This window comes from Chelonoidis abingdonii, chromosome 15, assembly GCF_003597395.2.
Source record: "Chelonoidis abingdonii isolate Lonesome George chromosome 15, CheloAbing_2.0, whole genome shotgun sequence".
NCBI classification, from domain to species: domain Eukaryota; kingdom Metazoa; phylum Chordata; order Testudines; family Testudinidae; genus Chelonoidis; species Chelonoidis abingdonii.
This window is the reverse complement of record NC_133783.1, coordinates 51,616,469-51,642,582: the sequence shown is the minus strand read 5'-3', so window position 1 is coordinate 51,642,582 and position 26,114 is coordinate 51,616,469. Positions and strand designations below refer to the sequence as shown.

At 39.5% G+C, this 26,114-nt stretch overlaps 1 protein-coding gene across 1 annotated transcript in view; it reads right to left on the bottom strand.

Moving 5' to 3' along the window:
- SHTN1 (shootin 1) overlaps positions 1 to 26,114 on the bottom strand; it is a 92,145-nt gene that overhangs the window by 44,693 nt on the left and 21,338 nt on the right. Inside the window, exons 3-8 of the mRNA XM_032780795.2 lie at positions 24,288 to 24,348; positions 19,498 to 19,592; positions 17,311 to 17,479; positions 14,531 to 14,628; positions 13,502 to 13,583; positions 9,422 to 9,516 (exon numbers count right to left, since the gene is read on the bottom strand). Of these exons, the coding sequence (XP_032636686.1) occupies positions 9,422 to 9,516; positions 13,502 to 13,583; positions 14,531 to 14,628; positions 17,311 to 17,479; positions 19,498 to 19,592; positions 24,288 to 24,348 (600 nt within the window). The remainder of the gene's footprint in view (positions 1 to 9,421; positions 9,517 to 13,501; positions 13,584 to 14,530; positions 14,629 to 17,310; positions 17,480 to 19,497; positions 19,593 to 24,287; positions 24,349 to 26,114) is intronic.

The following is a 26,114-nucleotide window of genomic DNA, read 5'->3' as shown; positions in this document are numbered from 1 at the left end:
TTGATGTAAGGATATTTACTTTCTATAGTTCGACATGAGATGTTGACAATTTCTGTTTTAACAGTTACCAAGTTTTGACTTTTTGAATCTCAACATCTACTGTCATTAAATAATTCTTGTCTGACTCCTTCCATTATTCCCTGCAACTGTGAACATTTAAATAGATAGAAGTAAAAAAAAAAAAAAAAAGATATTATCCATCAAAAATTAAAGTTTAATTCTGCCAAGCCTAATTATTACATAGCAGCTTTTGTTAAACTGTCCTTGGTAATACATAGACGCAGGAAGGCATAACAGAAAAGTCTTTCCAGGAGCACAGGTTTTGCGGTATCCACTTGCAAACATGCCACATGGTCATTATAAATGACTCAAATGCTATTAATGGCTCTAAACAAGAGTTCTTGTGCAGTTCATCACTAATGCAACACACTCAGATCTCTGACTCAATTGCATGCAATCTCATGAGGGGCACAGGTCATCATCCTTTGTAGCAATTATGACAGTCCTTCTTAAGAGTCACAAAAATAATAACAGCATCTGCCCTTTTTATATAGGAAGGTTCAGTCCTGGATTAAATAACGTGCCAGCTAAGCACTTTCACAGGGCCCCATAATGAGAAGGGGCACTCTGAAGGTAACAAAGTTAAATACAGATACCATACTGTACATCTGATGTATACATACAGAAAGATACATTGTACTGTATATATACACTTTTAAAATGCATCTGTAACGGTCAGGGATTGAGAGGAAAATTAAAGCAAGCTGCAGGCAGGGCATGATACAGGGTTTTTTAAAGCCTATATTAAAAAGGGAACTATAAAATGTGAATTTACCTCTGGGTAAAGCCTAGGTTGGCCTCTTAAAATATAAAAATATATAATCCAAACCATAAACATTTACAGAAGCCTGTTTCTTTCACCAGGTGATGTGTTTTGGCCAGAGACTGTACCAATACCCAAAGTAAGAGCAGCCCTTAAAAACCTGCACAGCAACTCTACACTTGTTTTTAATTTTTCTCAGACAGAGGCAGCATAAAACAACAGCCTGGCACTTTAATTCGGAGGAACATACTGAATCGTTTCTCAGCAAGGTTTCAAAAGTAATTTCAGGTGCAGGTATTGTATAGGAGCCAATGAGAGATTCTAACAAAGTGTTTACAAGTACTTTACAAGTATCATTGCAAGGCAAGGTACATGCTTAATAAATCTTTTACATGAAATATTTTATTAAGCATATGCGATTGCAGCATCAAGATCCTTAGCTCTTCTTTCCCTCCCCCCTGCTTTCCAGCACTGTCATATCTTTCTTTTCATTTGTGTTTATGGTACCTAACACAGTTTGCTTTCCTTTGTGGAATACTGCTTTTCAGGTCTGGCCTCTACATTATAGTTGTGGCCTTCAAGATCCCCTCTATGTGCCTTTGTTTTCTTGTATAGCATTTCACAAAACACTGATGAATCTTAAAATGTCACTTAAAATATGACTCTAGCATTCTGATTATGCTTGCAAAGATCCCTAGGTTAACAGTCCTGGCTTATTCAGGTGGATACAGATTTTCTATTCCCTCATCCATCCCTCCCCTCCTCCACACCATTTATTTAGTTCTTTTATTCAGATTCCTTTAGCTTTCACAAAGGATGACTCACTTTAAACCCTCTTCCTTTCTCCCTCCCTTCCTCACCACAGCTGACAATATTTACTCAGTTTCTTTAGAACCTCTAAAGAGAGTGAATTCTAATGTTTGAAGTTACATCATTTTTGATTAATTAAATACATATTATGGTGGTGCTAGCAGAACGACTATAATTAAAGCAGCACTGGATTTATTTTTTAATCAAAAGCTTTGATTTTCAAGTGTTCTCATTCCTATGTGTGTGTGTGCTCGCTCAATCTCTCTCACCTGCACCTAGCACACATACTCCCCTCCCAACTGCCTGCATTTCAGTGGCAGATCCTCATCACTTACGGCAAAGACAAGGGGCACAAGGCGCAGTAAATGGACCCTATTCCAGCGGTCTGCACGGTTTCCTGACTCCCGCTATCTCAGTAGTAATGGTACCTTAAGAATGTCACCTGGGAGATGCATAACCGTGCAGGGAAAGGTTTGATTTGAATGGGTGGGCCCTGTATTCCACCTACTGGACATGAATAGCTCCCACCAAAATTAAGAGGAGCTGCAGGTGTTCTATCTAGACAGACCAACAGACCGACCGACAGACAGACCAACCCTCTAGGTAAAAGGCCCCTATTTTCAAAATAAAAAGCCAGGACAATATTTCTTGGCTCACAAAATAGTCATACAAAAGATAGAAGTGCACTATGATAAAGTGTATGTGCTGGCATTACTATTGCCAGCTCATTACTCAACACTGACACATGCATATTACTCAGAGTGGTGGCTTATTTCCAGTAACAGTGTTCTGAATGAATTTATCATGAAGCTCTGAACAAGTGTGGTTAACATTAACTTTGAGCGAAAGAATGGCTTGGACAGTGTCTACACTCACTCCAAATACTTTCAACACAATGAACACTCGCTCCACTGGCCTGTATGTTCCTGATATACTCTAAGCAAGTTCTGCTCCATTTAGCAAAATGTTTAGCACATATTCTACAGTTATAAAGAAAAAACCCACCTGACTGACAAAATGAGACATCAGAGCACTTCAAGATGTTGCAAAAGATATTCATGACATAGGTTCTGACTCCATGGGCACTCTGGGGCTCAAGCACTCACTGAAAAAAATAGGGGTCCTCAACACCCACAGGGCCGGATTAATCTTTTGTGGGCTCCAGCACCCAAACAGTGGCCCTGCCCCCTGCTGTGCCCCGAGGCCCCACTGGTCACTTCACCCCGCCTGCCACTTCACCCCACCCCCACTCGGCCTCTTCCCCCAAGGCCCTGCCTGCACTCTGCCTCAAGACCCCGCTCCTGCTTGGCCTCTTCCCCTGAAGCCCCACCCCCACTCGGCCTCCTCCTGAAATGCCAGAGATAACATAATACAATCATTACAAAATCATATCCAACCAATGTGTTAAAAATCATATTTTGTTAAACATATTTCTTCTATGATCCCAATCTGCAGTCGGTTGTGTGACTGGATTCTTGTGTCCACATGAAGCCCCACTGAGCTTCACAGGAGTGCAGGGATCTGCTTGCATGGATGTGACTGCAGGGTTGTGGTCTGTGGATTTAACACCATCTCAGAGTATTAAAGGGATACCAACTAGAAACCGATGTCAAAATTATTAAAAGTAGTTTCAAATACTCCTGTCCCTTAGTCTCTCTAAAAATGCTGATTTTACCATCATATTTTCCAAAATTTTAACATGTTTTTCTCCCCCTGCTGCTCATGAACGTCCCAAACTAACAACAGGAGAAACTGAATATACAGGGGAAACAGTAAAATGGACTTCATACTAATTGCTGCTATCTTGGCTTGCACACCAGGGATTAAACCAGGGACCTCTAGTGCTGAAAAGCTTAAGTATAGCACTTGAGCTAAAGAGTCAGGCTCTCCACATAAGAGCTGTGACAGACCCATATCCTCTATGGGAGGGTGCAAAGGAGGAGATGCAACACACACTGACCAGTTGGTTATGCTGTCAAATGCATAAGGTAAATCAAACTTAAAAAATAAAATAATCTGAGGTGTTATTTGTAACAATAGATTAAAAATTAATAAAGGAGTGATTTTAAGATTATAGTCCCCCTTTTAATAGCGAAAATAATTTCTACATATACATTACTTTTTATCACTTGTTTTCTTTGTTTAGTCCTTCTTCATTGTCAGAATTCACTAGTCAAAAAAGTAATCACTTACACTTTTATGGCAGTTTCTACAATCAATGTCACTTTTATGTTCTGGTGCACTGGCACAATACTGCAATGTTTGGGTAACAACTTTGCAGGGCAAAATTTGAATCTATGCTAAAAATTGCTTACAGATAATTTTTTCATATATGAAAATATTTCAGTTCTGTAGGTACTTTTGTTTTGCTTTTATTCAGTCAGTTTAAAATTCTGGTCCATAATACCAGACAGTGTCCCTGTACATTTTGACAAATATCCTAGTTCTGTAGGTACAAATGGCTTATCTCTGACAGAGACTCTGCATCATCCAGTATTCAGAAGTAAATAACTATGCTGCACTTCAGAAGGGAAAGCTAAAGCAGTGGTGAGAAGTGCAAAAGACTTAGCAAAATGTAGGGTATGAAAGGTGATCCTTAGCAATCCTATATATTGGTTTTCGGGATATAAAAATGATATGGAGATAACGGCAGGCAAATATGGGGGGAAATGGTAATAAAACAGCACCAATTGTATAGCCCCAGGAGACTTCAAGGAGGAGAAACATTGCTGCCATTTACTTGTAGTAAGTGTGATGAGTAAGTTAAACTACCCTAAGCACAAAGTATTTAGAGCAAGACATTTAGCAATAAATAGAGAGAGAGAGAGACAATAATTCACTTCAGTTTCCACATCTGTAACTGCTTTTGTTTTGAATACACTGAAGTGGAGTTTCAGGTATGGTTTTTGATCTATAAGATACTATTAGGTCCTGATTCAAAACTCTTTAAAAAAAATAAAATAAAATAACCCAATGGAAAGAGTCCCATTGACTTCAACTGGCCGTAAATGGCCAGAGAGGCTTCTACCTGAGACTGCCCCCTCTCTCCCCTTGCCATACTTCCACAGTTGTGACCAGTGGAAGCATTCAAGCTCCAGGTCCCTTGATATTAAAGAAGAGGGTCTGCTAGCAAGATGTTGTTCAAGAGCCTCAGGACTTTTGAAAAACCCTCCCCTTCTTGGTCCAAATAGACCCTAAGGGCATGCTTCAAAGACCATCTCTTTCCCTAGGCTTTTGTGGTGGGAAGAGTGTGTGCTGAGGGCCATATAAAAAAAATTATCTTTGTTATGTTCAGTGGATGATTTTTATTTCTCTTTTGATTGGTCATTCCTGGTCATTTGCGGGAGGCTGCTAGATTTACTCTAGTTGCTATTGGTTCATGTATAGGCACTCTCTTGTGTATCACATAAATCTAAATCTGCTTTGGTAACAAACTCATTAATCAAATAATTAAGGGTTTAATTAATTGCAGTTTTAATTGCATTGTTAAACAACAGAATACCAATCGAAACAGTATTTTTCAACTCACCTCATACAAATACTGTAGTGCAATCTCTTTATCGTGAAAGTGCAACTTACAAATGTAGTTTTTTATTACATACCTGCACTCAAAAACAAAACAATACAAAACTTTAGAGCCTACAAGTCCACTCAGTCCTACTTCTCATTCAGCCAATCACTAAGACAAAGAAGTTTGTTTACATTTACAGGAGATAGTGTTGCCCATTTCTTGTTCACAATGTCACCTGAAAGTGAGAACAGGTATTTGCATGGGACTTTTGTATCCAGCATTGCAAGATATTTTCATGCCAGATATGCTAAATATTTGTATGCCCCTTCATTTATCGACCACCACTCCAGAGGACATATTTTCATGCTGATGACGCTTGTTAAAAAAATAATCTATTAATTAAATTTGTGACTGAACTCCTGGGGGGAAAATTGTATGTCTCCGGCCCTATTTTATCTCCATTCTGCCATATATTTCATGTTATAGTAGTCTTGGATGATGACTCAGCACATATTCATTTTAAGAACACTTTCACTGCAGATTTAACAAAATGCAAAGAAGGTACTAATGTCAGATTTCTAAGGATAAATGCAGCACTTGACCCAAGGTTCTGCTGGTGGCATCCGACTCAGATGATGAAAATGAACATGCGTCAGTCCACACTGCTTTGGATTATTATAGAACAGAACCCGTTATCTGCATGGACGCATCCCTCTGGAATGGTGGCTGAAGCATGAAGGAACATATGAATCTTTAGCACATCTGGCATGTAAATATCTTGTGACACTGGCTACAACAGTGCAATAGGAACACCAGTGTGCGATTGGCTGAACAAGAAATAGGACTGAGTGGACTTTTAGGTTTTAAAGTTTTACATTGTTTTATTTTTGAATGCAGTTATTTTTTGTACATAATTTTACATTTGTAAGTTCAACTTTCACGATAAAGAGGTTGCACAACTTATATTAGGTGAACTGAAAAATACAATTTCTTTTTTTTTTTCAGTGCAAATATTTGTAATTAAAAATAAAGTGAGCACTGTACACTTTGTATTCTGTATTATAATTGAAGTCAATGTATTTGAAAATGTAGAAAAAATCCAAAAATATTTAAGTAAGTGGAATTCTATTATTAACAGTGTGATTAATCACAATTAATTTTTTAATCGCTTGACAGCCCTACTAAATACTTTTAAAAATCTAGGCCTTAGTGCACGGCAAGCCAGGGTGCTTTCCATTTCAAAAGAGCAGTAAAGCCAAAGTACACCATGGAACTTTTATTGCACAGTAGCAGGGTCCATGTGGCCAGTTAGCACGTGGCAAGGTAGTGCGCTGTAGATTCACACCCCAACTTGCTGCGCACAAAGTCTTCATGTAGACAAGTCCTTACTGTTACTCTCAGACATACTATTTCTTTACTAGTTTAAGTAGCTGAAACATTGTTCCACAGTTTCTGGGATTACTGGGAGCAGAATTTTATTTATTTATTTTTTTGAAATAGAGTAACAGCATAAGACATCTTTCCTGGAGAATGATGTCTTGCAGATCTAGTTCAGCATATTGTTGTTCTTGTTGACATATTCATTAGGATTGTGCTTGGCAACAAGCTGTAGTTCTCTGAAAAAAAATGTATAGCCAATGACACTTGATAACCTGCCAGCTGTCTAATGAAGGTTTTTCTTTTTAGAGTGGTTCACTGTCATCTTGTTCTGACTTTTCTATTTTCAGTGTGGATATGATGCATAAGAATGCAAAAGGGGTGGTGTGCTTGTTGAGCGGATTGTGATGTGTATCAGAAGATGGCAGATGACTATATTTGACAATTTTAATTATAAATATATGGGGAAAAAACCCAAACCAGACCAACCACCTCCAGACAAATAAACATTGGAATCTTTGCCCTATTCTTACTTTATTTCTGTTGCCTCCACTAGTCTTTTTTTTGGATAGTTTTCAAAAGAACCATAGGTCATTCATTTCTATGTAGACGGTTCAATCCTGCAAAACCTTAAATACATGAGTACTCCTTATTCAGAGAAGTAGTCCCACTGAAGTCAATGGGACAGATCCTAAACTGAAGTAAATTGTTACAGCTTTGAAATCATTGGTAGTTAAATGCCTAGATGCTTTTGAAAAATCTCACTAGACACCCATCTGTGTCTTAAGGTACCTAACTACCCCTTAATGTCTGGCCCTATACACCCTTGACTTTGAAACTCTTTTCTTTCTCCTTGAATATTTGTATTAATGAATAGCTGGCCCAATTATTCAAATAGAAAGATGAACAGGAACTAGAAACAGTTATTTGCTATGCATGCAGCAGCACTGCACGCTAGTTTTGGAGCTGGAAAGCTTTATAAGCATCATGTTGTCAGCAGAGACCCTCTCTTGACTTATGGGCTATTGGGAGGGAAGACTGAACCTGGTACCTCTCATTCTAAAAGCATGTGCCTCCACCGACTGAGTTAAAAATCCAGCTCTGCTAGCCAAGGCTGTAGCAGGCTCATCAACCTCTGTATATGACCCAGTCACCAGCAGGAGAACGACAAAGCATAGCACTGTGTGGTTGTGGGCTACACTCACAGTGTCGTCTTCTTCCCCTAAAGAGTCCCAGTTCTTTAAGTTCATTCATAGCCTACCTAGGGCTCTCAGATCAACAAAGCTTTGGGATTTTTTGGAGGGTTATTTGTTTTGGGTTTTTTGGGTTTTTTAGAAACAACTTTTTCTATGACTCTCTTCATCTATGAAGCATTATAAATATCCAGACCAAGACAAACGTGTAGTTGGCAAACACTGCATCCAGAAACATATCCATTTGCTTCCATAATCTCCCAATCAAAAAATGCCCTTACCACGCAATATGATCACTAACATAGTGGGTGGAGTTAGATGCGCAGGAGTTATCCAGCAGAGGAGATTTCTTGAAGTCTTGGTTAAAAAAAAATAAAAAGCCAGCCAGTTTTCAAAAGAAATTGTGCACCCAGGAAAGCACATTCTATTCACCTGTCTGCACCCAGGTGTTCAAAACTGAATAGACATTTCAAATCAGACCTAACATACTTCTACCGTTCACAACACTGCAGTTTTGCCAACTTTTATTTTACTGTGAGTCTTGCAAGATTTGGTGTTCTCCTTAAAACCCTGGGTTCCAGAGTCACATGATTATTTGAGAATCTCAGCTTCTATTAAAAAAAAAAAAATTCTAGCCTACACAGTTATGGAGAAAATGCTTGATAACATAATCCATGTGTACCCTAAAGCTCATAAAACAGGACGCAAAGAAGAAGAGCATTATTTCTTAAACTGCATGAGTTTTAAGCCAATCTCATGACTTTTCAGTGCTTGAGACTTGCAAGATTGCGCTAGAGTTTATCAGAATTTCCATGGTGAACAATACTGTCACCTAGAACAGTAGTTTTCAACCTTTTTTCATTTGCAGACCCCTAAAAAATTTCAAATGGAGGTGCGGATCCCTTTGGAAATATTAGACAGTCTGCGGACTACCAGGGGTCGGCCGACCACAGGTTGAAACCCACTGACCGAGAAGCTATTGGGACAGTTATCACAGACATTCCATAATGTTCTCTCAAAGCTCATTTTCTTCTTCATATTTTCACAACACTGAAATCTGCTTATGCCACTCCCTCGCACAGATGATTGTTTGAAATCTTCACCAACACTGAGTTTCCTCTGAATACATATTTCAAACTGCAGACATATTTGCATATATCTGAATATCATGCTGTGTCGTATTTCTTTGGTTGGGTTCATATATTTTGCAAATAACACTATTCCACTCCAAACTAGAGTGAAAAAAGCAAGTCGTCCTTGCAACATTAAGCCCATATTATGGGAATATAAATTCTCATGTTATGACTGTCTGAGCCATCTCAAATTTAATAGCAAAACTTAAAAAATGAAATAGAGGGAAATGTTACATTTTACCAATTTAATTTATTAATATAAATGTATTATAGTTTCCACTTCTAAGGCACTTATCACGAAATGATCCTAAAGTGTCTTATGAACACTGCAGAATTAGTCCTTAAAAACACCTGTGAAGTAGGTATTGTTAGACCGATTTTACAGGTGGGGAAACTGATGGACAAAGGTAAAGTGACTTGCTCAAGGCCATAGAAATGGTCTGTAAGAGGTCTGGGTTCCAAACAGTCTGATTAGCCATAAAACCATCAAAACCTCTTCTCGCCTCTTTGTATTTTATAAGACCCATATTTTATGGAATTCCTTCATCTGTAGGATTTCGGTTGAACTACCCACCTCTTGCGCAAATGACTCCGCTTTCTTCCGTAAATTCTTTTCCAACTCAAAGTTTTCCTGGAGTTCTTCATATTCTTCCACTGCCAGTACAGACACTATTTAAAAAACAAAAACAGACAAAGATGAATAAAAACCAGCTAGCAAAGAAATTAACAAAAATACAATTTTGTTTTATCAGGCCATGGGACAACATTGCTCAATATACTTTGATTCCTTACAAAGAATATAAAAATGTGTAGTTCTATATGTCCCTATTTCTACATTAATTTCCAACCACCTATAATATTCCGATTTTGTTTTGCCCTGCTTTTGTCCCCTAAACTTCCTCTTTACATGTGTAATCACTATTAGATACTGCATTATTTCCTTCTGGTCCTAAACTGTTGTGTAGTGTTGCTATGGACTGCTACGTAGTTAAATTCCACCCAGAGATGGCTACCTTTCAATGATGGGTGAAATGATGCACACAATTTACTTATAATTTATGTATGTCTGTGTGTGTATACGCTCCCCATGTGTACATACACATCCCAAGCTTTGTAATGTTTGGAAAGTACTTTGGGATATTTCTTGTTATATAAACATAACAAAGGACATTATTTCTATTATTTGTTTCATGTCCTGTAACGCTGGCAGTACATGGTGCAAAGTTGACTATATTCCATATCAAACTCTCTAAATTAACTTTTCCTCCCATAAAATTCCCAACAATACTTATTCATATATTAAGACCTACTAAGTATGCTATTCCCCCAACACCTTTATCCATTCATCTAGGCTTTTAATAATGGCACCCACCACTGTGGCTAGTTAAAACCAAACCCATGAAAGAAATGAAATTTAAGCTAGAGACCTATTTTCCCTGAGACTGTAAAACTCAGAAAAAAATCAGTCTACGTTTTGCTTCTCTCCACTCTCCTACCTCTTGCTCTTTTTCTCTGGTAACGATGTTGCAATATTTCTAGATAAAGATGGTTATTTCAGTGTTGTTGCATACCAGTGAGCAAGGGATAAGGTGAGACTCCGCCCATTCCCCCACCCACATATTACAGGAAGGAATAAGCAAGTGCACGACAGTACTTACTCCGTCATATGTGGACTCAAGTAACCCTGTAACGAGCACAGGGATGTAAATGGGGTCCTATTCCCCTATGTCAGCATGTGCCACAATCTAGCCCTATAAGCGTAATACTCAATCCATAAAAGATTGTTGCATATTTTGTAAAGCAGCAAGCAGTTCCAGGAAACTGACATTTGGATACCAGAGATTAGTGGCTCTGTATCAAGGAGTCTCTCTACCTCAGAGACCACTGAGATTGCAACAAGAAGGTAATATCAGTATTATTGAGTGTAACGTATTAAAACAATGGTCATGCAAGTGAGACTGATATTGCTAGCTAAAAAAATAGCCATAGTGAGGCCAGGCATTGTGCAAACTTCCTCATATTGTTCTGCCCATAGACCTCAATCCTGACCTGTGAGTAATATCAATAAACCCTTAAAAAAAGTCTCTTAATGACTACTTGCACACATTGCTCTCTCAATGCACTTCAGCTCTAACTGACTAAGGACTGGTTTCCAGAGTAATGACATACAATTTTAAACACCACCCTTGGCAAATCCCCTGCCTCTTTGGAGAGGAGCTTAACTATGTCTAAAGCAAAGCACTGTCAGAGGTACTTTGTGACATGGATTATAGGCTGCTAAAATCCAACTGATTCTCAAATTACATTTAAAAAAGAAAATTCTTGAACAAAACAATTAGAAAAAAATTTACGATAATTCACCAATCCTGGCCAGAATAATTGATTCCTTCTACATCTACAGAACTATGCAACAGAGCTGCATGGAACACCAGAGATAATAGGAATAGAGTATATGACAACTAGCAAATCGGTAATCTCCAGCGCTCTGCTGGCTCACACAAAGTACAGAGGGATCAGTCTATGGTCAAGTAATTTTGTCTGCCTATGTATCCTATCTTCTAGGTGGTAGGGCACTTCTGCTACATGCATCACCACTCATAACTGAAATACACCACTACCGCGATATAACATGGTCATGGGGAGCCAAAAATCCCTACTATGTTATAAGTGAAACATCGTTATATCAGGGTAGTGGCAGCAGGGCTCCAGCAGTGATTTAAAGAGCTCTGGGCTCCGGCGGCTGCAGGGAGCCCAGGCCCTTTAAATCGCCAACCCAGCACTGCTGCCGCAGCCCCGGGGTAGGGGCAGCAGGGCTCCAGCGGTGACTTAAAGGGCCCGGGGCTCCCCACGGCAGCTGGAGCCCTGGACCCTTTAAAGCACCACCGGAGCCCCGCTGCTACCACGCTACATGTGAACTCGTGTTATATCGGGTCACGTTATAGGAGGGTAGCGGTATATATTGCTATACTAGATGGTGGGCTGGTATTAGCCTACTCCATTGGATCTAGGCAGATGGATTGCCCCTCTGCTCAAGCACATGGAGATATTTCAACAAAACTCTGTAGAAGGTGTTAAGAAGAGCCCCTGCTTTCCTCCACCACACCATACCAGCAGACATTTCCTTGGCATAGTCTACCATGCTGATGATGCTTTTAGGGTACATCCACATGGCAAGCAGGAACCTGCAGCAGCAAGTCTCAGAGCCCAAGTCTACAGACTCAGACATATGGGGCTCATGCTACGGCGTTAAAAATATCTGTGTAGACATTCTAGCTTGGACTGGAATGTCTATACAGCTATTTTTAGCACCGTAGTTTGAGCCCCACAAGTCCAAATCCGTAGGCCTGGGCTCTTAGACTCGCTGCTGTGTGTTTCTGCTTGCCATGTAGACGTACCTCTAGAGTCCTCAAAGTGCTGCCTTCACGTTCTCTGATGCTCAAGCAATGGAACTGCATGTGAAAGTGAGGAAATACATAGAATCACAGAACCACAGGGTTAGAAGGGAACGCAAAGGTCATCTCGTCTAACCCCCCTGCCAACATGCAGGATTTATTGTGTCTAAACCACCAGGACAAATGGCTATCCAGCCTCTTTTTGAAAACTCCTAGTGAAGAAGCTTCCATGACTTCCCTAGGCAGTTTGTTCCATCGTCCTATTGTTCTTACATGATCTATGAAAGCTTCCAGAGAGCCCACTGACATTTCTGCAAATTCTTTCCCTGTGCTCAATAACTGCCTGTGGGATTCACAAATCAAGAACAAATACAAGCACTTCTTATTAAATATTCAAGCCAACAGCAGACTCCTGAATTTCACAATGCTGTAGAAGGGGACAGACTACGCTGATCCTGTGTACATCTTCCTATGATATCATAAATTGTCTGGAATCCCCACTACTTGAGAGACCACGTCTGTCTCTCAGTGTGACACTTGCCAGCTGATGGATTCAAATTAATAGTCCCTTTTTGGTGTAAAAGAACAGAGCTGGTCAAAAAACATTCTGTGAGAAGACTGTGGCCTTCGGAACTCACTGGGCTACTTGGTGTGTAATAGCCTGAAGATTTTGGGGGGTGCTGCAGGATCTACCTATCTGTTTTCCCATGGGAGTTGGTGGAGAATGATTGTGGGGGAAATGAGTTGGAGAAGACTTCAGACAGGAAATGCTGTATGAGTGGGGAAGATCGCTCTCTTTGAATATTGATGGGTGCAGCCCTTGTGTGTGCTGTTTTGAATGTAAAACTTCACAATGCATCAGGAATTGTAGATATTTAAAATTAAGCACCTAAGTTAAGAGGAAGGTTGGTCCTTGTGGTTAAGACAACAAACGGGGGCCCAGGAGATCTGGGTTTAAATTTCCACCTCTGCCACAGACTCCCTCTGAAATCCTGGGTAAAGTCATTTAAATCTCTCTGTGCCTTGGTTCCCCATTGCTCACACCTTTCACCTGTCTTGACTATTTAAAGAATGAGTTTTTTTTTAGAGAAGGGACTGTCTCCTACATGTTTACACAGTGCCTAGCATAACATGGCCCGAATGTCCCTTCGGTCACTGTGAAGATAAATTACAACACAATTTAAGAAAAAGCTCTGCACATTATCTGGGGATAAAGTAGCAAGGGAGGGAGATGATGAAAACACAATATTGAGAACACACACCTCGGTTACATTTTTCCAATAGTTTCCTCTGTTCATGAACTTCTGCTGTGAGAACAGCTTTTTCTTCCTTTACTTTATTTACCTAGAAGAGTATAAATAAGACACAAACAGATGAATAATAAATTAGTGAGAATCTAGTTAGCAGCATAATGTATTATTGCATCTTATTTCACATGCAAAGATTTACCTTGAATAGTTGATTTCTGACTGGAGGGTTTACTTTCGGCTTCAGACTGTAATTTTCAAAGGGCTTTAAGGGCATTCCCCACCTGACTTATTGATATTTCTCTCCTCCATATAATATTGTTTTCAAACTTTATAAAGTACTGCAGAACCAAATGGGTCTTTCGGAGATTGCATTGCCCACTTTCATGATACACACCAACTACATATTTGTACTTCTACATTGTCTTTATCCTGACAGATTCCAAGGTAACAGGTTAAAAAGTTATTAGCTTACCCACTATTGACTGAATTTTAACACAGGCAAGCTACAGTTACGCAATTTTTGGAGGGTGGAGAACGACAAGGGGAGGGAGAGGATGTCTCTGTTTATTGTCCAAGAGCTTTTGATTGCATGGTGTAGGGCAGACAGCACAAATGATTATAAGCCATGATTTGCATCAGTACATAGCTTACTCTAGTATGAAACACAGGTATATGCCATCGGCTCAAAACAGCCCCTTTGCCTGTCTAGTTACATTGATGAGTGACTCCTGATGGCTAAAAATCAGGGAAAGACCCAACGCAGACAACACCACAGTTTAGACCAGAGAATAACAATCCTTGGTCCACAAAGCCCTTCCTGGACATCCACACAAAATCAAATAATTTGAGAGTCAGGGGATACATTAAGGTAGTCAATGAAAGGACCCGTCTCTTATGAAGTGGTCCATAGTAAAAGATTGGTGAAACCTCCAATTAGATAGTATTCAATTAACTTCACAACTGACAGTTTTCAACCAACACTACATACAAAAGGTACTGAATGCACACTAATGGTCTCGTCTTCCATGATACAATACATACTTCTTCAATTACTTCTACAAGTTTGCGCCTCAGGTTTTCCAGTTCAATGGCCAAGGTCTTCTTTTGCTCCTGAACAGATATAATTTGATCTCGCAGCTCTGCATTTTCAGGAGGGGAAAAAAAAATATTTTTCATCTTATACTCGATGAGGTGGGGTGGGGAATCCAACAATTATGTGTATACAGCCGAGCATGAAACACACTGGGCTGCAAAGACAAAATATCAGTCATAGCCTCGGTTCCACAAATACATACACAGACACATGCTTCTCTTAGGTGTCATACAACAGATCTGCAACGCAGCTACAGTTTCAGATTTGCTCTACCAAGGTAATCTCCCTTGTCCAGTTCTTTGGTCTTTGCTTTTATTGCATTCTGCTGAAAACTCTCTTTCTGCAAAGCAACATGCTATTATGGGTGCAATGCTGCCAGATGCTGAAGACGCTCAGTCCCCTCAGGAGATGCTCAGCACCTCACAAAATGAGGCCACGTGGCAACAGAAAAATATTTTTAGAGGCTGCCTGTAAAACAAATTAATGCACTTGAATTCCTTTCGTGATCATGATCTCTTTCTTGTCACAATAAGATATAAACAAACAACAGGCACTTAATACTTTGGGAGGTTTTCTGTGAAGAAATACTCCTGAATAGCTGCCAATTTATAACCCTTGTGACATTATTTGAAGTGAGTCAGTATATAACCTTTTTACTGATAGAAGGGCTAATTCTAGTAATTTTCTCAGAATTTGTTTCTTAATTTACTTCATATTTTGATAATTCAATTACAATGGAATAAAACATTTGATTACAATCACTCCTTAATGGGAGCATAGGGGTTTAGTTTAAAATTGTTGCTTAACACATCAGAAAAAAAGGAGACACAAATATACAGACTTACTGGTTCTATTAGTTCTCACCAAAGCCTCTCATTCCCCACCTGCCTTCTATTTTTCACAGTGCTGCTGCTCTTTGAATACCAAACCATTAGCTTCAACGTCTGTTCCTAGTCAACTGCTGACTGGGCAGAGATGGTTGCTGGACATACTGGATATTGCATATTGGGAGCAGTGATTACAATTATTTAAAATCCCTGGAAATATTGGGCTTTTCAAATGTTTTCTTTTTGTCTGACTAGCAGCCTCCACCCTGCTCGCTCTGGGATGGGCACCCGGGGAACTTTCCATGCAAGTGGCTGGGCAAGTACATTGGAAAGGATGGGGGGTGTTTTCCGTGTGTTGTTTTTGGAGCAAATCAGCAAAGATCTCCCTCCTTAAACAAACATGATCTCCCTCCAGCCAACGGGACAATACAACCCCTCCTACTACAGTGACTATTATACCACTGCTAAAATACTTTGCACTTCCATTCAAGAATCACAAACAAACATTTAACAAATGTTAAGGAAGACTCCCAGAACCAATGTGGGATAGGGCAGGATTATTTATTATCCTTCCACTGTGCAGAAGGAAAGTCTGAGGCACAGGGAGGTTGTAACTTGCTCAAGACCGCACAGTGAGTCAAGTGACAGAGCAGGGAATAGAAACCAGCTATTCTAAGTCCTGGAAAACAGACCACATTTCCTTCTATAATGGCGTCTTCAACAGTGACAAGAGATACAATGCCCTTTCCCCCCCACCCTCACTGTGCATATGCTTATCTGAACCTTTCACCTTTCAGTTATTCTCTCCTCCTCAACTTCCTTAGTACCCTTCTCAGTACCCAACCAGACTTTTCCTGCTCCCTCTCTTCTCAACCTCCAACAGGATCCTTGGCTTCTTTCTCCAAGGAGAAGTACTAGGAACTCTGGAGTTCGATCCCAGTTCCGACAGCGATTCACTGTGCAGTGTTAGACAAAGCATTTAACTGCTCTGTGCCTCAGCTTTCTCGTTGGTAAAATGGGGAGAATCATACTTCTCTACTACATGGGGGTGTTTTGATATTTATCTAGTTCATGTCTGCACAGTGTCTGATCTTTATATCCAGACTCTTTCTTCACTAGCATAGGCTGCACCAGTATAGTAATTAAGTGAGGTCACACAAGTTAAACTGAGAGTAATTAACACGATTAAAACCACAAACACTCTGAAAGTAGTAGGATTACTGTTATTGCAATTAGAAAGAGTAGATGTTCTTTTAAAAAGGGAGCATTTTAACCTGTCTCATAATGCTGAATTGGGGAAATCCATACATGTCCTTTGTTAGAAGCCATGCCATCATAATCAACACAAGCTTATGCAGAATCAGGCTGGGAGGGAGGCTCTTATTCCAGTAGGGACTGCTTGCAAAAAAAGAAAAGGGAGCTCAGAAACTTACTAATAAAGTAGAGTTCTCTGGGATAAGCACCCTTTGTCATTCTCAAGCTTTGCTGTTTGTCCCAGTGCAAAAGTCTCTGTTTAACCCATTTATTTTGATAGTGCCTCATGCAAAGTTAGATGGACACAGGGTTTTTATGGAAGGAAATATAGAGATACCAAATGAAAGCTGGCAAGGAACGCTGCCTTACATGCCTACTGAGGAAACTTTACACAAACAACTGCTGAAATAATGCCATAGGTGACCCTGCCCTCAGTCTTTCTGCGTATGTAAAAAGTAACAAGTGACTGACATATCATTGTTACTACACTAATGAAAATGTTTATTTTATTGAGTCAACAACACTGAAATCTTTCACCTGAGTGTAGGACTACTTTATCATTGCATTGTAACTTGTTCTACAGTATGTGTGTTTGATATGGTAACAGTTATCCTGCACAATGCAGTCTATTCAACAGCAGAGCTCACCTTTCATTTGCTGTTGACAATACACCGAGTTGCACGAACCCGAGCTTCCTTCAGTTTCTGTGGATGAATCATCGTCATCGATGTTAATTTCTTCTGTAATGATATCTGGCCCCAGTTTAGCCATATACAACATGCTAATTCTTTTCAGGGTCTTATTTTCTTTGTTCAACTGAAAAGTAAAGATACACACAGTATGTAGCCAAGTATATTTTTCTTCTTCTCTATTTTAGCCAGAAGATTTATCAACATTCAGCAAGCAAGACAAAATGATATTACTTTAAAACACAGCACCTAACACTAAAGAGGGGGCCAAACTACTCTGAAGTGGACATTATGGTTCAGTCAGGCCCATTTCTTACTTCACACAGGAAATGTTTCTCTCTGGTACTCCTGGTTAGTGAATATCCTAGATAAGCATGCTAATTAATTGATTTGAGCCTATTTTAATCCGATATATTCTTTGCGATAGCTGCCTCAGCTCCTATCCTTCACCATACATTGGCATTAATAAAAGTGCTAATCCTAAAGAAGTCATAATTAACTTCTAATTACTTTGATGCCAGAGTGTTAACATCATAGGTTCAATATATGTAAAAAGACAATCATAACACAGAATTTAAATCATCAAATATAATACGGGTCATAATCACAGGCCAATGCCCATCCCCAGTAGTTGGGTTGGATGCTAAGCAGATGTATGGCTGGGAAAGAACAATGAGGGAGCTTAAATGAATCCCTACCATGAAGCAAGCTGGTGCTGGCAGGAAGAACTGGAGGATCCAGATAGCAAAAGATTCTTTGGTCTCCCTCCCAGCCTCTACTTGGTTGATCCACATCTGTATTCTGCCTGCATGCATGTAGCCCTCCCAAAGCTAAGCTCCACGGTGCACAAGGGATGTGCAATGTTTGCATCTCCATGTGCCAACATCCAAGCACCCCTCTCTGCCCCCACAGAGATTGGGTCCAGATCTGCCCGCAAGGACACGCAATGTACCCTGGTCTATGCAATCTGAAAAATGCAGCCAGAAACCACACTTCCTCCTCTGATTAGAAGGGATATTGTACTGGGGAAATGATCCTGAATTCTTTACCTAGGCAAAACTCCCTTCCATAAAAATGGGAGATCTGCTTGAGTACAGAGCCCTTCAAACACATCTCACTTCCAAAGACGGAAATAAAGGAAGCAAGAGGAATCTTGCATGTTTTAATTAGCACATACTAACAAGCACATCAGCCCTACTGGACAGTGCAAGCCTTTTAACCACCCATGTGTATTACTATGTATGTTACAAATAATGAACAGAGGAGAGGAAAGTTACTTACATAAATTACTTTTCTTAGTTATATGCTGATTGACTACCTTATGAATTCTAATATCTTGTCATTATGCAAACAATTAAGTAAACACCTCTGGAAAGTACATTGCTAATGCATCTAAATTAAAGAGATTTCTTGTTGGTGTGATTTCTGCCACCTCCGAAGTAGTACTCTGGGCAGGCAAAAAAAAACAGCTGGCATTGCTAATGAAATTTGGTTCAAAATTGCTGTAATCCATTTTCTGATGAAGTGGCTCAGATACATTTTGCACAACCAAAAATACATAACACAGAGATAAAAACATTCTTTAATAATAATGTACTTCTGATGAGATGGAATATAGAAAATTACACACTTGGTAAATTCATCAGACTAGATGCAATCAACAGAGCACTGGAGGTCACCTTTTGCCTAACCTCGGTTAGCTTTCATGAACAATCACCTGAAATGTAATGCTTTGGCCGACTTTTTCATTTGATTCAGATAGTGAGACGTTCATTATTCCTTTATGTCACATGTGGGATAGTTTTAAACTTGTTTACCATTTAGCCCAAACACATATAAAATGGACTATAAAAAGTAATGCTCCATGAATTACTGGTATCTTGCTTAATGTTCCAAAAGCATAACTAAACAGACACTTCTAAAAGGAGGGCACCTTCCATCAAAACAACAAATACATTTTACAGTGTTTCACGTATGAACTATAGCTTTTACTATCTTAAAGCTATTTCATATCTCAAAGAAGGCAAACAGGCATCTGCTGTGCTTACAGGGACACACACACACACCCCCAACACCCTTCATTCAGAATAAGATCATGAAATCAGAATACAGATATAACTGAACAATTGTATTAATTGTTCTCACCTTAGAAGCCAAAGCTTCAGCACTTTCACGGCAGGTCTTTTCGATTTCAAGGTGGTTCTGCATACAATTTACTTCCTCGATAACCATGTGAGAAACTAGAAAATGGGAAAATGTGTTTATTACAAAGCTGAAAAAGCTGACTAATTTTTTACTGTAACTGACACACTCATCCCATGATTATGACTATACTGTCTTCCACATCAATAACTTTTTAAATGGTTTTGCAAATCAGAAAAGCACAGCCCATACGAATGCAAGTAGAGAGGAAAGGTTATGAAAACAGAATGAGAGATATACTTTGTAAGCAACAATCAGAATATTATTAACCATGCTAGCAAAATTATAATTACAGAAGTTTCAGATAGCTAAAAGCAAGTCATAAATTGATAGGTTTCTAAGGCCAGAAGGGACAATTTTGACAATAATCATCATTTATTAATTGAATTGTAGTAGCACACAGGAGCTCTAGTTGGACCAGAACCCCATCATGCTAGGAGCTAAACAAAGAAAAGAAGGGGTGGGGGAGTGGAAGGGAGAGAGAGTCTCTGCTCCGAAGTGTGAGTTCCTTCAGAACACAGGGCACTCACATGGAGCAGTACCTTACTTCACAAGTGGGCTCACTGACTTCACTGAGACCATTCCAGGCATAATGTACAATTCTGTTGTTGGCTGAATGCTGTATTATAAAAGCCACAGAATGGGCATGCCACACAGCTTAGTTAATACTGCTCTTGAAACTTTAACTTGGGCATTTCCTGACTTTATTTGTAATTTAAACTGGGCAATTGGAACAATGCCATAACAAAAGCTTTTGTATTTTAATTATTATTTATGGCTCGATTTCTCTCTGTGCCTGGCCCTGTACTAACATAAACTAAAGACTTTACAACCTGTGCTCCCAGTCCTGCTACAATACACATAGGCAGACCCCAACACTCACATGGATCCTTTTATGGGACTGGGGCCTAAATAAGACACAGTAATGATCAGATAGTAACACACAACGGAAATATCCACATTAGAATTTTTGAGATCATGTCAGAGTGATTGTGAAATAGGTGATTTGGTATCTGAGCACCTCACAATATTTAAATGTATTTCTCCTCAAACCCCCATAAAATAGGGAAGTACTATTATCCCCATTTTACAGAGGGGAAACTGAGGCACAGAGGGACTAAAGCGGGATTTTCAAAGTACAGATGGCAGTTAGGTGCCTATCTCACATTGACTTTCAGTGAGTGTTAAGCATCAGACACCATTTATGGCTTGGAAAAGCTCCCCCTCTAAGTGACTTGCCCAAAGTCACACAGGAAGTCTGTGGCAGAGCAGGGAATTGAATCTGGGTCTCTCAAGTCCTCAGGTTAGCATCTTAACCACTGCACCATCTTTACTCTGAGGGCTAGATTCTGACACCCTCAGTGTCCTGGGGCCCTGATTCTGCAGCTGACTCTGTGGTGGCAGATTGCTTTCCTTGCATGAAGTCAATTGCAGAATCAAGACTTTAAATATGGAAATAGGACTATTCACAGACTATGATACTACACAACATCAGTAAGGACAGCAGAATTTAGCTTGAAGACAGAAAAACTGAAAAATTCATTTGCATTATTTATCACCAGGAAGATACAGAGTTAAAACTTAACAGCTTCATACACTAAAGAAATAGATATATTTATTCCCCCAAAACAAGCTTGAGAATTGTGACTGGAAAAATATTTTCAGACTATGTAGTTCATTAGACAAAGATATTAAAAAAAATGGGCACTACTAGATACTACCTGTGCCCAGACACCACACAGATGGGCACAACACAGATGAAATAGTTTAGGAAGATAGCAAAGTGCTGTCAGTTGAGAAGTTTTACTATTATTTTACAAACGTACTTTTGCTAATGCTATTTAGTCAATAACACAAGAAAATTTTATGTTTTGAAGTTAAAAATAACTTGGAGACTATGGGGCAAGTCTTTGCCTACAGGTGGAAGGCAGGCCATGCAAGTTGGGCCAAAGTGACCTAAAACACTCACCTTGACATTCCCTGATTCTGGGACCACTTATGTGCAGCGTTAGTCCTCCAGCATAAATAAGGCTTTGTCCACACTATGAACCTTTTAACAATGCAGCTGTGCTACTACAGCTGTGCCGCTAAAAGGCACGCAGTGTAGTCGCTGTCTGTCGGCAGGAGAGAGCTCTCCTTCTGACAAAAAGCTTCCATTCCCAAGGAGCAGCAAGCAGGAGAGCATTCCTGCAGACAAAGCGCTGTTCACACCCATGCTTTTCGACTGCAAAACTTCTGTCATTCGGGGGAGTGTTCTTTTTCCACATCCCTGAACGACAAAAGTTTGTCATTCAGTTTCCAGTGCAGATAAAGCCTTAAAGTAGCCCTTTGTCTGTCTGCTCTAATTTCTGCTGGCCACAAACAGCCTGAAAAGACCAAAAGAACAGCTGGATATTTGCAAAATATTGAGGAATCCTGGCCAACAACCTCTATCTATCCTCAGACCACATCCTCTAAAACTGGCAGTAGAGAGAAGAGGAACATGGGAGTTCCTCAATCATCGTGAAATCTCCTGTGCTCGGGTGATCTTTCTGTGGCCAGTTATGCTTGCTTAAGCTGCTGCCCTTCACTGGAGGATGTGGGGGAATATATTTTAAAGAGGAAAACTTCAGAAATTGACTATTGGTTCTTTTCCTTTTGTTGTTGTTGCTGCATCATAAACTCAGAAATTGAGGGTGGATGGATATATTATACTGGATATATCCACCAAGAGGGAAAGGACCTTGTCTCAAATCCTGCATGCAGAACTAGTTAAAGTTAGGAAACCAGGACCAGGTCACATAGAACAACTAAAGATTACTCTTGGTTCACTTAAGCTTAATTAACCTGCAATTATGATTACACTCAGGAAAAAAATTCTTTCCAAATTAAATTAAAAAAATATATTACTTCCTAAATCTGCCCAAAGTTCTTATTATGTTAATATTAAAATTCATAAAGCAGCACTAAGTGGCCAGAAACATCTCTAACCTTGACGTTTTTTCAGGGGTAATAATAATCTGCAGCAAATGCAGGCCAGCCAAAAACCACTTAACTAATTAGTAGTTGCAGTCACCGAGAAAACATGAATCAACACTGTTATTACAAGTGGCACATTTGAGTGGCATCTAATTATGACTTGATGAGCACGATACTTGCATTATCAACATTACTACTGCATCCCATCAGGGACTAAAAGCTGCTGATGGCATTGACTGCGAGAAACTCCCACTCAATGGTACGGCAGCACCCAACAATCTCCTTGGCAGGGGCACCCTCACTAAATGACACGTTAAGCATAATTACTGGTAGACATTGTAAATAAACAGGATTGGAAGTGAAAATTGTACCAAGTGCATAAGACACAATCTGACACATTGGAAGTGGCAGCTTTAATTGAGAGTTTCTTTGACTGCTCAAGATCATTTCAACTGCATTTCTCGGAGGACAGTGATTATAACTGTGGAGACAGACGGCATAATGGTATCAGCACTGCTGACAGAGCAGTGAATTAAATTGTATCTGCTGTTGTGTGAAAGCCTTGATGAGAGGTACAGATCCTTAGTGGTCTTATCATTATAACACAATGGTCATGTTGTCATCAACCTTGCTGGCTCCAATTGAAAAGAAATGATTGTGTGTTGAAGCTTTCCCCCCCACCACCACCTTCTATCTCTTGTGCTGAATAGAACCAATTTTCAGAGAGCTATGAAATCACGCAATAGGGCCTAAAATGCAGCTGCTTGGCATACAAACGGGGCCCCATTAAACTGGAATCACACACAATATGTGTTTATGCCAGAAGAACAAATAGAAGCTGAGTACAGGCCAAGTTTATTCACAGACACAAAGCCGGTGTAGCTCTTCATCAATATAATTGCCTTTTATATTGTCATTTAAATAATGGACTCTATTATTGCCTTAAAATCCTAATATTCCTGGCATTTTATCACTATGTTTACAAGGTATGTTCTTTAAAAATGTGAAAGGTAGATAAAGGAAACCTATAAAATTTTATATCAAATATTACTCTCGATTTTAAGCCTTAACTACTTGATATTTTTGTCACATTCTGGTATTCACAGTATCATAACAAAAACCCAAAGAGGCTGTGTTTTTTTCCACAGGAATTAGATTTCTTATTTATGAATATCCTTGCCTTATGGAGCAATTAAACAAGATCATTTAAGGACAGTAAAAGTTACCATTTTTTAGGTTCATTTTCTATAATTGTATTTGTGAACAATTACCAAATAAAATTTAAATTAACTTAGTCTCACACTGTATATTTCTGTCTGTGCTTTCCAAGTCCTGTATTTCTAAATGGTCAACATGCATTGACACAAACCAGACATAACAGACCAAAATCCCATTGTAATGGTCCCTTAGGAGAAGCTATTCCACTAGGATACTTACACTCCCATTAGCTGTGCTTTGTTACTTCCAGACACCACACAGTGTCAATAGAACCATTACCATAAAAGTGTAAAACTGATCTTGACATTTTTCACAGAATAATATATGACTTGCTATAAAAATTACCAAGGGACATCGATAATTTCTTTTCTTTTAGCAGCTTGACTCCCTTCCCACCAAAAAACTCCAGCTACTCAATTTACAAGGGTATAATAGCTATTCAGTTTACATGTGTATAATTCCAGAATAACTCAGCTGAGGAGACAGAGCAGAATTTGGCTACTATCTTTTGAGCTCTTACTCTGAGTGTTAATATTCCCATTCAAATGCCTACTTACTTTTTTGAAACTCTTCAAGTTTTTTGACTGCCTCATCACGCTCTTGTTTAATTTTGTCGCACTGTACCAGGGAAGAGAAAATAAGAATTCAAGTAAAGCTGTGAACATGGTCATATAATTAATAATCTGTACAATATTCATGTAAAGCCATAGGGAATAGGGTAAGGAGAGATAACGTATATGAACCTATATAGCAATCATCTTTTTGCCCTCAGTCCCCTGAGATCTGTGGAACATTTGTATTTAAAAGTTGTAGTCCAAGATGTTTCAAATAACAGCTGTCAAAAAAACCTCTGGAGTTCAATCAGTTTTGTTACTAGTGTACTGTTACTGAAACAAGCACAGCTAGTCTGCAGTTATTTTAGAAGTGTCACATTGACTGGTCCAGATGTTAGTAAATTCTATCCTACATTTTACAATAACAGAAGTAACATTAATGGTATGGGAGATATACATTATATTTATCAAAGATGCCTACCGCTTTTTGGCACAGTGTCCTACATTTCTATACAAATATATATAGAATAACTTTATCTTGGAGGTTTATACTGCTGCCCATCACCACAATAGCTGGGTGCCTTCCGTGTAAACTCAACCGCAACGGTGAAGTCCGTAGTGCACTACATGAAGTCTCTGGCACCTCTCCCTTTTTGGGATCAAAACTGTGTTTACGATTGGTGTCGGGGGGGTGTCTTTGTGGGGTTTGTGTAGAAATAGGGGTTGCGACAGTATTAGAGCAGAAGAGATGTCAGTGTTCTTAGCGTCATTCTTATGATGGAAAGGCTTTTTCAAAGGAGAAGAATAAAATGAACACTTAATTGGTAACTTGCCTCTACAGCTTTCACAACTCCATATAATAGACACAATTCCAAGAAATAATGAGTATAGCTCACGTGACACATATTGTAAGTGATCATCCAAATCATGGAAAGCACATGACTTTATGACGAAGAATGACACCATTACAGAAAAATAGAATGTCATGAGATTTTTCCACATAACATACCTTACATGCTCAAAGTAAGTAGGCAGTGTTCTTGTAGCTGTCTTGGTCCCAGCATATTAGAGACACAAGGTGGGTGCGTAATATTTTTTATTGGACCAATTTCTACTGAAGAGAGAGACAAATTTTCGAGCTTACACAGAGCTCTTCTTATTCCCGGGCCTGAAAAAGAGCTCTGTGTAAGATCAAAAGCTTATTTCTCTCACCAACAGAAGTCGGTCCAATAAAAATATCACTCACCCATCTTTTCCCTCTAATGCCCAGTGTTAAGTACATTCTCTCTCACATATAGCTATACAGGACCACAATAACTAGAGATGGAGAGGATCCACCAGATCAGTGTCCTTACAGTGTAACTATATTTCCAGATTATACTTTCAACATTTCAGAAGTTCATGACAGGTTAAACAGTTTTTGATTTTTAAAAGAAAAAGATCAATATATTTATGTTTCTATTTTCAGTTTGCCCACTAGGGGCCCCACTTCCAGACAACGAGGAGAGGGGCCCACAGCAACAAAGGCCTGATCCAAAGTCAGTCAAAGTCAACTGGAATCTTTCCATTGACTCCAATGGGTTTTGGATCAGGACCTCAGACAGGACCTGCTCTTCAGCAGAAGGAGGTGCCACAGAGGATGTCTCCACCGCAGCTGGAAGCCAGGCCTCGGCAGAAGCTGCAGAAGCCACTTTGGTGGCATCCTATGGAAAACATGAGGAAGAGAAGCTGCACTGAGCAAGTGACTGCCTATCTCAGGGGTTCTCAGACTTTTGTACCGGTGACCCCTTTCACACAGCAAGCCTCTGAGTGTGACCCCCACTCCCCCAA